The sequence below is a fragment of the Bos mutus genome, chromosome 3, assembly GCF_027580195.1.
Source record: "Bos mutus isolate GX-2022 chromosome 3, NWIPB_WYAK_1.1, whole genome shotgun sequence".
Lineage (NCBI taxonomy): Eukaryota > Metazoa > Chordata > Mammalia > Artiodactyla > Bovidae > Bos > Bos mutus.
Window position 1 is genome coordinate 113548808 of NC_091619.1, and position 13732 is coordinate 113562539.

The following is a 13732-nucleotide window of genomic DNA, read 5'->3' on the forward strand; positions in this document are numbered from 1 at the left end:
GCTGGGGACCTGCTGTGGAAGAGCAGGTGGTGTTCACAGAGACCTCACCAGGTACCCGGCTCTGCTGGGCACACTGGTCAGAGCTGGGATCGCTCCTCACCGCAGCGCGAGGCAGAGACCAAACTCCTGCCCAGTGAAGACGCGGAGGGCACAGGGCCAGCAAGAGTGGGGGGTCAGTCAAGGCCTTTGCTCTAAACCTCTGGAATTGATGGTGGAGACAGAATTTCTAAGATGCTTAATCTCTAGGCCAAAAGAGAGAGACCCTGTCCGTTTGCCATGTGGAGGACCTGGGTGAGCTGCCCTGTGTGAAGAGAGAGACTTCTGAGGACGGTTCAGTGGGTGTGGGTTGGGGGAGTTGGAGGGTGGGGGTGGGTGTGAGGGTGGAGTATGGGGGCAGAGGCCAGGACTCCTGGAGGCAGACTCCTGGGCTCTGGGTTATCGCCCCAAAACCCAATATGCAAAGTGCACTGTGAAATGTCTATGAGGCGATAAACCCATAGGGAGTGCATTCCACGTGCCAGGGGCCCTAAATACGCCGTCTTAGGTAGTTATATGGGCAGGAAGTGCAGCCGTTTTGAAGAGCTAAGCAATCAGACAGATCTGCCATATACTCATGGAATCTCAGATTCTCCATCCAGGAATCATTGCTAAGCTGGATCCCTTAGGCTAAGTCTTAGGGTGGGTGCCCCAGTTCCCACACCCCTTGTTCGGATCTGGGTCCATGTAGCCAGTACATAAGTCGTTTATTGATGGCCCCACCCCCACTAGACTGCAAAGCCGTTCCCTTGAGCATCTTGGCACATAGAAGGTGCTCAGTAATAGACTTGGAGAATGAACCCCACATCTCTGCATGCTGCAACTGTGTCTTCTAATGGCTGGGGATGGATAAGGGGACGACCCATCAGTGAATGAGTGATTCTAACAGTGCATGGTGCCAAGTTGCTCAGTCGTGTCCAACTCTTTGCGACCCTGTGGACTGTAGCCCACCAGGCTCCCCAGTCCATGGGATTCTCCAGGCAAGAATACTGGAGTGGGTTGCCATTCCTTTCTCCAGGGGATCTTCTCCACTCAGGGATCAAACCTTCGTCTGCCTCCTGCGTTGGCAGGTGGGTTCTTTCCCACTAGTGCCGCCTGGGAAGCCTCGTGGTGCAGGGAGACATATTTTGGGTCAAGATCCCTTTGATTTTCCAAACCTTACTGTTGAAGTAGCTGCCCTCTTGGTTTCAAACCCATTGGTCTTTTGTGGTTTCTCTGTGCTTGTTAGTATCATCTGCTGCTACTGCTGCTGCTGCTAAGTCGCTTCAGTCTTGTCTGACTCTGTGTGACCCCATAGATGGCAGCCCACCAGGCTCCCCCATCCCTGGGATCCTCCAGGCAAGAACACTGGAGTGGGTTAGTATCATCTATGCTTCTCTTAAAATCTTCAGACCTGCAAGGGCACCAGAAGCCAAAAGTAGCTTGGGCCCCTTGAAGTCACGAGTGGCTGAAGCTAGTGTCGCCCTTTGAAATAACCACGTGACACCACCCACAGTTGCTGTCTTCATATCACACATGATGGAGCATTAGGAAGAACCTCGAAAATAGTTTCCGAGCGTTGTGCACTTGAACTTTGCAGACGTGCTCAGTCATATCCTGCTCTTTGAGGCCCCATGCACTGTAGCCACCAGGCTCCTCTGTCCACGGGCTTCCCCAGGCAAGGATACTGGAGTGGGTTGCCATTTCCTCTGCTAGCGGATCTTCCCAACCCAGGGATCGAACTCATGTCTCCTGGTTTGGCAGGTGAGTTCTTTAGCATCTTTGCCACCTGGGAAGCCTCAGCGTTAGGGTGTCCTAAACCTTCTAGTTCTGGACCGAGGTGTCTGTTTAAGGACTGACAGTCTCAGGAACATGCTCAAAAGAATGCTGAGTTAGCCCGCAGTCGTTCCGGGTCCAAAAACAGGGCAAGCTGAGGGCAGAGCCACTGAGAGCTTTAATTCCACTTTAGTCAGATTTCATTGCACAGAAGCTCCTTTAATGAGGGTTAATGACATTCATTACTGTCTCCTTCACTTAAGAACATGCTCAGGAGGGGCGAATTGTCACATCAGGCCCAGGAACAGCTCAGGCCCCAGCTCAGAAGTGTCTGTTTGTCCTTCCTTCCCACAGTCCCTTCCTTCTTCCCCCCTCTGCATGCTTTTATTTTCCTTTCCTCCCATCAGTCAAGGCTGTCATTTCTCTGCATCAGGTAAGAACAGGGGTTGTAGCACATGGCTGCATCATTTTCCCAGGAAGACCTCAGATTTTAAACATGGATTGTGGGGCTTCTCTGGTGGCCCAGTGGTTAAAAATCTGCATTTCCATTGCGTGGAGCACAGGTTTGACTTCTGGTTGGGGAACTAAGATCCTGCATGCTGAATGGTGTGGCCAAAAAGTAAGTAAAAATAAATTAAACATGCATCCCTTACGGTTTGATGAGCTGGCCAGTGGACGATGATGTAGTGATTCTCATGGCTTTATAACTTGGATTCTATTATTTGCAATGAACACCAAACCCCAGAGCCTTGAAGTTCTCGTCTGGGATCAAAACCAAGGATTTGCTCCCATGACATGTGAAAAGAGGGGACTCACCCTGGAGAGATGAAGGTTTCCCTGCTCTCTGGGCTCAGAGTGGGGAGTCTGTCCACCCCTCAGGCCTCTTGGAGCCTTGGCCAGACATGGTCTGGGGTGGTTAAGGGGCCAACAGGCTGACGGCTGAAGTCGGGGTTCCTTTGGCGAATCTATGGTGGTGAACTTGGAAAAGTGGTTTGTTCGAGAGAACAGATTCAGAGACGTACAGAGCAGACTTGGTGCATGTGGGCCTGGGCTGTCTCTTTCTCTCCTAATCTGTGCCCATGTCCTGTACAGACGCAGGCTGAGGGGTCTATGCTGATGGCCAGAAGATACCTGGGAACCACTGCCTGTTTCTGGCATTAAAGATCTAACCCATTGAATATCTCGGGAAAGCCTGGAGACGAAGCTGGGTCTATAGAGAAGGAGATTGTAGAACTTTCTGTGCCATAGCCCCATACTGTGCAACAGTTAATTTGAATTAAATTTAATTAAGTTTACCCCACCTCAGCTTGTCTCCTTCCTCTGTGTTCTCACAGTTTAGAAGTGGGTCACTCACTGTCTTCTACCAAGTAGGCATTCATGTTCTTACAAAACTGAAACTTATCTTTGACCCTCATCTTTCTATTCTTTAATTCTTTTTTTTTCCTTAGCATTTGTTTTACTTCTTTGTTTAGCATTTCTCTTCTACAATTCTTATCCCATTTTATTTTTGGCTACACCTCACGGGCACTTAGGTCCCCGACCAGGGATTGAACCCAGGGCCACTGGATTGCCGGGGAAGTGCCTACTCCATTTTCATGCTGTGCTTTTCATCTAGCTGTTGGGCTGCCAGTGCTCCAGCACTTCCAAAGATCAGTCACCTGGGAACTGAGGCAACGACTTCAGCCTCCGTGTTCCAAATATTAGCTCTGTGGCCCTGGGTCTCAGCCTCCCCATCTTTAAAGTCAGAAGATTGAAATCATTAATTTAAAAATCCTTTTTTAGCTTTAGCAACCAAATTAGAGTCAGTTCAAGAAAAAGTTTTTATTCCATTATTTAAAGTATATGAATAGAGCAAAGAATTAATTTATTAAAATATGTGCAAGATAATATATGGTATACATGAATTACTACAAACCTAGTCATATCAATGACAGACTGAACGTACTAGTTGTCAAATTAGAATATTTTCTAACTATCAACATTTAAATCTGGCAACTAGTACTGTTGAGATGAAGTATCCAACTTGTGGAGAGATTGTGGAGTATGTGAAGAGTGAGTTTGGCTTATATACAAACTTTACATAGGCTAAGAAACAGTTACAAGCTGTAGAAATGGTTGTTATGGACAGCTAACTTGGTGGTCAACCTATGAAGACCTGAGTGGGAGCAAGGCTGATGGGCATGGGGCATCAATGCGGGTCTTCAGATGGGCAATGGTCAATCTCCTCTGTCAAGTCAGAGACACCCGCATCCCCGGCTCCTCAGAAAGGCATTACTTTTTCTTTTTCTCCTTTTTCCCTTTCTTCTCCTTTTTTCCTTTGTCCTTTTCATTTTCTTTGTTACCTCCTGTTAATGCCAAGGCTCGCTTTTTACCCATAGGGGTCTTGGCATACCAGTCCTGAAATCAAACAGATGTTTAGGAAAATATGAAAATGACATGAATTCACTGGTATGCCCTTAAAAATAAAGACAAGCTTGCTGAAAGGAAGGGGGCAAGCAGCCATTAAACACTGGGCTTTTAAGGTATGTTCTTTCTTAGTGGTTTTGTATATTTCTACACTATTTGAAACTTTCACCTTAAAGAGTTAACAGAGAGACTACTTGCCAGGTCAAACCAAGAGCCCTTCCCACTAAGTCACCTGACTTCCTGGGGGTCTTGCTCTAACCCCAAGTTACCGAGGTTTTTTTGGTAATGTGAGTAGCTCCCTGTGGTTCAGACAAGACCATCAGCTGGACTGATGACCAACTGTGAACCTTGGGAGGGCTTCAAACACTCTGAGGGAGACTGTTGAAAACAAGACAGAAACACTGGAGCCAAAAGATCCCAAAAGCACTCAATAATCACAACTGGCCCTGTAATGACGTGTTTCTCAACCTTCACTTATATTTGAAATTTGAGAAACACTTTGGCTTGCAAACTCTGAAGTCGTATTTCATTAAATGACTATTGTTTGTGTTTATGCTTAGTTGCTCAGCGTGTCCGACTGTGACCCCATGGACTGCAGCAGGCCAGGACTGCATGTCCATCACCAACTCCTAGAGCTTGCTCAAACTCATGTCCATCGCATCGGTGATGCCATCCAACCATCTCATCCTCTGTCGGCCCCTTCTCCTCCTTCCTTCAATCTTTCCCAGTATCAGGGTCTTTTCCAATGAGTCAGTTCTTCGCATCAGGTGGCCAAAGTATTGGAGTTTCGGCTTCAGCATCAGTCCTTCCAATGAATATTCAGGCTGACTTCCTTTAGGATGGACTGGATGGATCTCCTTGCAGTCCAAGGGACTCTGAAGAGTCTTCTCCAACACCGCAGTTCAAAAGCATCAATTCTTCAGTGCTCAGCTTTCTTTATGGTACACAACTCTCACATTCATACATGACTACTGGAAAAACCATAGCTTTGACTAGATGGACCTTTGTTGGCAAGGTAACGTCTCTGCTTTTTAATATGCTGTCTAGGCTTTTCTATAGCTTTTCTTCTAAGCAGAAAGCCATTTCCTCCTCCAGGGGATCTTTGCAACCCAGGGATTGAACCTGTGTCTCTTGCACTGCAGGTGGATTCTTTACCCAGTGAGCTATTGGGAAGCCCTTAAATGACTATAATAAACATTATTTATCAATTCTCCTATTGACGGACTTAGAGGTGATTTTCAATATTTTGTCATTATGAATGCTGTTGAAATTCACAAGTTTAATATATATGAGAAAGCTTATATTAGAAAGCTTCTCTGGGGCATATACCCAAAAAAGAATTCCTGGGGTTGTAGGTAGGTCATGAGCCTCTTCAATTTTATCTCTGAAGGGGTGTGAGTAGGACACTGTCTCAGTCTTTGTCTTAAAATGCCTGTATTTTCTTCCATCTCTTGGATGCTGGTTTGTGTGTAAGTATGTGTGCTGTGTGCTCAGTCATGTCTCTTTGTGACCTCACGGACTGTAGCCCATCAGGCTTCTCTGCCCACGGGATTCTCCAGACAAGAATACTGGAGTGGGTTGCCATTTCCCTCTCTAGCAGATCTTCCTGACCCGGGGATTGAACCTGTGTCTCTTGCATCTCCAGCATTGCCAGGAGAATTCTTTACTACTCTGATTCCTGAGAATCCCCTGGAGGCTAGTTTTGCTGGATATAGATTTTAGGCAGCCAGTTATTTTTCCTCAGCACTTTGAAGATAGGCTTTCACTTTCTTCTGGTACTAATTGTTGCCAAGGAGACGTCTAATTTCCCCACTGCTTCTCTGCAGGTAATCTGGTATCATAAGACTGGCTTGTCATCTTGTTCTCAGTTTGACAATAATGTATGTAGATATAGATCTGTTTTACTCATTCGGCTGGGCATGTGGAATTTGTTTTTAATCTAAGAATTCATGTATTCAAGTTAAGAAAGTTCTTAGCAAGTATTTCTTCAAATAATCATTCCTCTGGTATTTCCTCTCTTCTTCCAAAACTATTATCTGGGTGCCAATGTTTTCAAAGGCTGTTACTTGCCATTTATAGGTTTTATCTGTTTTTTTTTTTGTGCTGCTTTCTGAGGGAGCTCCCTAGGACCATCATCCATTCCACTAATCTGTTCTTTGACCATCTCTAGCCTGGCATTCACATCTCTTTTGTTTTTTGACTTTTTATGTTAGTGACTATATTTTTCATTTCTAAGCTTTCTGTGGGCTTTTTTTTGATATAATTATCTGTTTTTACTCCATTTCTGCCCATCTTTGTTTCAAACCTTTGTATGTTTCTCTAATGGAAGTTATGGTTTCATTATACTAATCTAATTATATTAATATAATCTAACATAATGGATTAAAATCTAATGTAATTAGATTTTTGTTTAAACTATTGTCTTTTAATAATTTCTGTTTGAAGATTGTACTCAGCACTAGATTTTCTGAAATGTTTTGGAATTTTGATTTTCAGATTTGTCTTGGCCTCTCTCTTTCTCTCGTTATGCCTCCGTTCCTGAGCAGTGCTGAAGTTGCTTCCATGTGTTCTCTAAGCCCACATTCAGAACCAGGTCTTACCGGATGTTTAGAAGTCTTACAGGATGCTCCTTGGTGGTATTGGGACGTCAAACATCTAGTCATGGAGGCAGCAGATTTGTCATTGTATCTGCCACGACTCCTAACCCTTTTTGCTTTCTATTCCTATTTCTGTCTATGCTACATGCCATGCATCTGGCTGTCCCTGTGTTTGAGATTTATCTTTGTTTCTGGCACTTGGGGATTTTGTCATTCTTTTTTAGCTTTGGCTTACCTTTCAACGAAAGGTGAGGTGGCCAAGCAGTTAAGGTGACAACTAATTTACTGAGACACAGGATGGACTGCGTTCAATGGCACTGGCTTCGGAGTAAGGTTTGAACGTCAGCTCTGCTCCTTTTAAGCTGTGTCACCTGGAACAAGTCCTCTTGTGGTTTTCTTTTTCTGGTTGTTTTATTTTGGCTGCTGTAGCACATTACTACATACTTAGTGGCTTAAAACAAAGCACTTAATATCTTACAGTTCTGTAGGTCAGAAGTCCAAAAGGGGTCTCATGGGGCTAAAATCAAGGTGTCTGCAGGCTGTATTCCCTTCTGGAGCTCTGGGGGAGAATCCATCCCCTTGTCTCTTGTAGCTTCCAGAGGCCACCTGCCCTCCTGGCTGGTGGCCTCATCTCCGCCTCTGGGCAGCAGTGCTGGGCTACCTGGAGGTCCAGTGACCCCTCATGCGGCCGTCTTTCTGTTTCTCTTCTGACGCCCTCTTCTAATTTTTATGAGTACACTGGCCTCATGAGGATAATTCAGGGTGATCTGTCCTCAGGCCAGCTGATTAGCAGCCTTACTCCATCTGAATTCCCCTTTGCCATGCAACCTGACAAATTCCCAGGTTCCAGGGACTCGAGTGTAGACCTGTTTGAAACTGACTATAACCCAGTTTCTTCATCTGCAAAATAGAGCAATGGTGAGGTCTGAATTCATAGGGTGCCTGGCTAATAGTCACAACAGTATTAGCTAACATTGTTATGACTATTACATTCTTATCATTCAGTATGTTCTCCATCACGTCCACGGAGCAGGTACATGTGTCTGGAGAACCTGTAAGAAAGATCTCAGTCTGACACACTGTTAGCAGCACAGTTAGGTGGAACTTCTCAGGGTGACGATGATAGACCTGGTTACCAGCATCTACAGCCATGCAATCTCATTATCTGGAAGAGTGACAGTGTCATTCCATCTGTCCATCTGCTCAATCCATTTCCCACTCAACAAGTTAACTGAACGTCTAGCTGGGGCCAGGTGCTGGGTGAATCCCAGAGTAAAGACAGGAAGCGGAAATGGATGGGGCGGGTGGGTAAGTGATGATGGTGGTAAAATGATTTAGTTCCTTTGAAAAACGAACATGATGGGACTCTGCTCAGTGTTATGTGGCAGCCTGGATGGGAAGGGAGCTTGGAGGAGAAAAGATCCACGTATCTGTATGGCCGAGTCTCCTCGCTGCTCACCTGAAACTATCAGAACACTGTTAATCAGCTACACCCCACTACGAAATAAAAAGTTTGAAGTTAAAAAACCCCAACAAAAACGAGTATGAGAAGCAGATGCAAGAAACATATGCGTTTTCACCCCAGGTTATAAAATGGCAGCATTTCCTCCTTTGGATTAATACGATGGATTCTAGTCACTGGATCTCAAGTACCTGTAACAGGTAGAAAGCTTCTAGAGATTATTTCAGACAGTAAAAAACCCAGCTAAGAGAAAACACTCAAACCTAGTTCCTCAAAATAGGGAAGGACATTGTCATTTTACAAAGGAGAAATAACCTGGGGATTTCTAACAAGGATATATCGCTTGAAGAGGATTAATATTTGCAGTCAACACTAACAAGGTTTAAATAGTTAGGGAGTATAATTCAGACGCTGGCAAAAACTTCAACTTGGAGTCGTAAATATTTCTTCTGACTTTTCTAGAGCAAGGATCAGGGAACTGTGGCTGATGGGCCAAAGTTGGTCTGTTGTCTGTTTTTGCAAATAAAGTTTCATTGGCACCCGGCCACACCCATTCATTTATTTGCTGCGTCTGGACACTTTTGAGGCAGGACGTAGAGTTAAACAGTTGGGACAGAGACCACATAGTTTTTGAAGCCTAAAACATTTACTGTCTGGCCCTTTAAGGAAAAAGTCTGTCAACTCGTGTGCAGACCATTATTTTTGGAATCAGTGTGGTGACTATTTTTCATCTTCATTGACCCATCAGTGGCAAAGCAGAAGGGGAACAGTTTCTAGAGTTGGTGGAAACACGACCCATTGTAGAGGGGATTTCCCTAGTCCCAGGCAGGCTATCAAAGATGAGAGGTCTGAACGAAAATTCCAACTCTTTCTGGTGACTGAATGGCCAAGATGGTGATGGATATAATTTCATGGATACAGTTTCCCTTCTTTTTATTCCTAGTTGGCCAAGAAAACTACCTTCAGGTCCAGAAAGAGAACTCAATGGTGCTCATTGCTATGAAAAGGGTTTGAAGGGGCGCCTGCTGGCCTGGGCCTTGGGGGGTGAGGGTGAGGGGGTGTAATTCTGACAGTGCTTGGAGAAGGCACATCACTCTTGGCTGGTTCTTTTCCTCCTATAGCAGAGGGACCTGGAAGAAAACAATTCTGTGAACATCTCAGAATGTGTTCAAAAATTAGAAAACTAAATCCAGCTGAATCTTCTCGTGATTTCCTATCACAAGTGAACCCAGGCACATATGACACAAGCCAGCATTGGCTGGAAGTACACTGTTTAGGGAATGGTTTTCTCCAGGCAAAACCTGTTCCGTTATGTGAATTGTGAAAGTAAAAACCAATGAGAACAGGTGTGTGTGTGTGTGTGTGTGTGTGTGTGCAAATCCAATAGTTCTGAAGCTGCTACTCAATTCTGCAATTTGATTGTTCTCTTATAAGGTTCTCTTACGGCTCAACTGATAAAGAATCTGCCTGCAATGCGGAAGACCTGGGTTCAATCCCTGGGTTGAGAAGATCCTCTGGAGCAGGGAAAGGCTACCCACTGCAGTATTCTGGCCTGGAGAATTCCATGGACTGTATAGTCCATGGGGTCACAAAGAGTTGGACACGACTGAGCGACTTTCACTTTCACTTATAAGGTTACAGATCACAATTTTCCTAAGATTTAGAAGACACATGTTTTATTGCTAAGGCCAGAAGACACTGTGGACCTCAAATTTCACTGGATATGGCAGAGTCCAAATGCATGAATAGAGGAGGGTGGTGGTGTCGTGTATGACAAGCCTTTGTTGCTGAGACATGCGCTGCATTTACCTTAAAGCTGTCTTCTTCCTCCTGGTAGACAGGATTCATGCTGGTGAGAGAGGCAATGAACTCGAGGGCAGTGAGTGGCTTGTGGGACTGCTGGCGGATTCTCCGCTCCGTGAGCACCTCCTTCACCACTTGGACAATGTGTCCTTGCGTGAAGCCATCGGTGATCTTCGCCAGGCAACTGACACTCAGGGTGTCTGTGATGACGCCACCGTGTCGTTGAATGATCTCCTTCCACAGAACTGTTGTGTCCAAGACGATGGTAAAGACAGAGAATGAGAGTCAGCAGAGAGAAAACAGGGTTAACCCAGTCCCCGGGACAAACCTGCCTCTCACCAAGAAAGGAGAGCACAGGGTCTGCTCCAATTTGTAATTCAAATGAGCATGGGGCCAAAGAACCAAACACTTTGCCTCGAGTGATTTTTCACCCACAAGGCATGCACATCGATGGCCCTGAGTTCTACAGATCCCTCAATCCCTTGTGAATTGACAAAACGTTTAATAAGGGTCAGTATACACTATCACGTGTATTAATACAACAGATCACTAGCAGGAAACAGTTGTACAGCTCCGCAAACTCCGCTGGGTGCTCTGCAATGACGTGTGGGCGGGAGTGGGGAGGGGTGGGAGGGAGGTCCAAGACGGAGGGGATATATGTATACATTTAGCAGTCACTTCGTACAGCAGAAAGTAACACAACCTTGTGAAGCAATTACACTCCAATTATAACTTTTTAAAAAAGGTCAGTAGAAATTTAGGGTGGTGACTTCGAAGATGTTCAAAATCTTCCAAAACTGGAAATGTATGATGTTTGGTTCAGTAGGAGTTTGACTTGAGTTAGAAAGGTCATTTCATGTGTGATTTATACGTGTAGAACTGTAGCACACAGTCCGATTTCCATCCGCTTCACAGGGCTTGGTTCCTGTTGGGCGTATGACACTGCAGAACATGTCCTTTGAGCAGAGCCATACTCTCTGCCCCCAACCATGGCAACCACGCACAGATGAACAGATCTACTGAATGGTGCCCTGTTGCTGTCTGGGTTGGTGGGACCTTGGGTAACCGGGAGATTCCACTTGGGACATGGGATGCTGTGAAGATGAATTAAGAAATAATCCCTGGTGCTTCTTAACCTTAGACACAGGATGGTCTCCCACACAACATTCGAGACATAACACTTTGAACACTACATCCATTCTGTAAGAGAGATTCTACAGAAATAAATTGAGACCCGCTGTGATATGTTTTTCCAGTGGTCATGTATGGATGTGACAGTTGGACCATAAAGAAAGCTGAGCACTGAAGAATTGATGCTTTTGAACTGTGGTGTTGGAGAAGACTCTTGAGAGTCCCTTGGACTGCAAGGAGATCCAACCAGTCCATCCTAAAGGAAATTAGCCCTGAATATTCATTGGAAGGACTGATGCTGAAGCTGAAACTCCAACATTTTGGCCACCTGATGCAAAGAAGTGACTCATTTGAAAAGGCCCTGATGCTGGGAAAGATTGAAGGCAGGAGGAGAAGGGGCTGACAGAGGATGAGATGGTTGGATGGCATCACCGACTCAATGGACATGAGTTTGAGCAACTCCAGGAGTTGGTGATGGACAGGGAGGTGTGGCGTGCTGCAGTCCATGGGGTCACAAAGAGTCGGACACGACTGAGTGACTGAACTGAACTGAAGTGTGAAGTGTTAGTTCTGTCCAGACAGTGAGGATGGGACTGGGCAGGGACAAGACTGTCCATCTCAGAGCCAGCCCTGGCACGGTGAAGGCTGGGCTAAATGTCCCTAAAGAGTTTTGACCTTCTTTGAGGAAGGTTAAAGACAGTTTTTTAATAAATGAAGATTCCTGCATGATCTGAGCACCGTCAGGGGTGTGGAATGACTACATCATCCAAACACATTGACCCCTAAATACCAGGTGAAATGAAAAGTTCCAGTGACTGTTGAGGAATAGAATGACTTGGGACAGAACTATGACCCACACAAGAGAGTCTGGTTTTGGGGCCTCAAGTTATTTCTCCATCCTCCTTGGTGGGGGATCCTTGGCTCCAAGGTGAGCGGAGTTGCTGGGAAGGGGGATATGTTACCATGGGGAGGCTTGAGGCCACAGTGAAGCCTGCAAGGGCTCCAGGGGCCCCCAACCTGACCTAAAGCAGCATCTACCCCCTGCATCTACGCTGCCACTTCCTTAGGGGGTTTATTTAAACTTGAAGTCATCTTAAGGTTACCTGTAAAAATAGAAGTAGAAAGATTTAATCCTTAGGCTTCTGTGAGAAATAAGGACAAGAAAGTATAGACAGCAACTGGAAGAAACCGTTCTGATATACAGTGGGCATTTTGATTTCTATAGCTTTATTACTGCTATTTCTGTAATTACTATTAGTCATTCTATTTTGTGGGGCTTCCCAGGGGGCTCAGTGGTATAGAACCCGCCTGCCAATGCAGGGGACATGGGTTCAATCCCTGGGTGGGGAAGACTTTCTGGAGAAGGAGATGGCAGTGCACTCCAAGATTCCAGCCTGGAGAATCCCATGGATAGAGGAGCCTGGTGGGAGTCCATCAGATCGCAGAGAGTCGGACACACGACTGAGTGACTTAACAGCAACAACACTGCATTTTGTACCAAAGTTTTCTAATGCTCACTAAAACATCAATGATTGATATAAAAGCTAACACAAAATAAACAAGAGTATTTCTGAGCATATTTATGTAAAGACCCTGGAGCAGATAACGATTATCCTTATCTAAATACAACTGTCACAGATCAGAAAACAACCCGTGGTAAAAATACACAGCAACAACAACCACCACATCACACCACCCCTTGGGATCTAGTCTGTCTTGTCCACATTCATAACATCTAAAAACTGTGCAAACAGGTCTGAGTGGTGACTTGGAAGCTAAAAGGGAACGCATCTTATGGCACAGGTGATAACCCCTAAAGCTGAGGAGCCAGAGAACACCCCAGACTGGGACCCAGAACAGCTTCAGTCTCGAGGGCTGAGGGCAGCCAAGGGGCTCTCTGCACCCAGTGCTGTATTTCGTTTTCCTCTTGTGGATGCCGAGGGCTTCTCAGTTCTTCAGGCTAATCTACATCCCCTTCTCCTTCTTTAGACTGAAAGGAATCTGGTCTTTGGGTCCCCTGCGAAGAACTGACTCATTGGAAAAGACCCTGATGCTGGGAAAGATTGAGGGCAGGAGGAGAAGGGGATGACAGAGGATGAGACGGTTGGATGGCATCACCAACTCAACGGACATGAGTTTGAGCAGGCTCTGGGAGTTGGTGATGGACAGGGAAGCCTGGCGTGCTGCAGTCCATGGGGTCGCAAAGAGTCAGACACAACTGAGCAACTGAACAATAACAACTCTGCTTTTGCCATTCCAAATTGATTGCATCCTGACTGCTGGAGAGGACACCATCTCTTAAAATTCATTTTCATTTGGGGTCTTGCACAAGCACACGAGGCTGAATAATATGATTTGGATGAGCTTCTGGACTCTGTAGTCTAGAATTCCAGAAAAATCGAAAGACACGAGCTGGACTCCTCTGAGCAGATGCTGGGTCCAGGGTGGGGAGCCTGTGATGGATTGGGTTATTAGTGGAACAGACCCCAGGGAAGAGAGGCAAGAGGCAGAGCATTAGGAACATGGAGAGATGGAAGCCCAA

At 45.7% G+C, this 13732-nt stretch overlaps 1 protein-coding gene across 3 annotated transcripts in view; it reads right to left on the reverse strand.

The window, feature by feature from the left end:
* Positions 1-3584: 3584 nt before the first annotated feature.
* The window catches only part of IQCA1 (IQ motif containing with AAA domain 1), a 187133-nt gene continuing 176985 nt past the window's right edge, over positions 3585-13732 (reverse strand). For 2 of the 3 annotated variants that reach the window (XM_005902521.2, XM_070368542.1), the window contains exons 18-19: positions 10066-10304; positions 3585-4188 (exon numbers count right to left, since the gene is read on the reverse strand). In XM_005902521.2, the coding sequence (XP_005902583.2) occupies positions 4063-4188; positions 10066-10304 (365 nt within the window). In that variant the 3' untranslated portion in view covers positions 3585-4062. The other variant, XM_070368543.1, reaches the window with a different exon arrangement.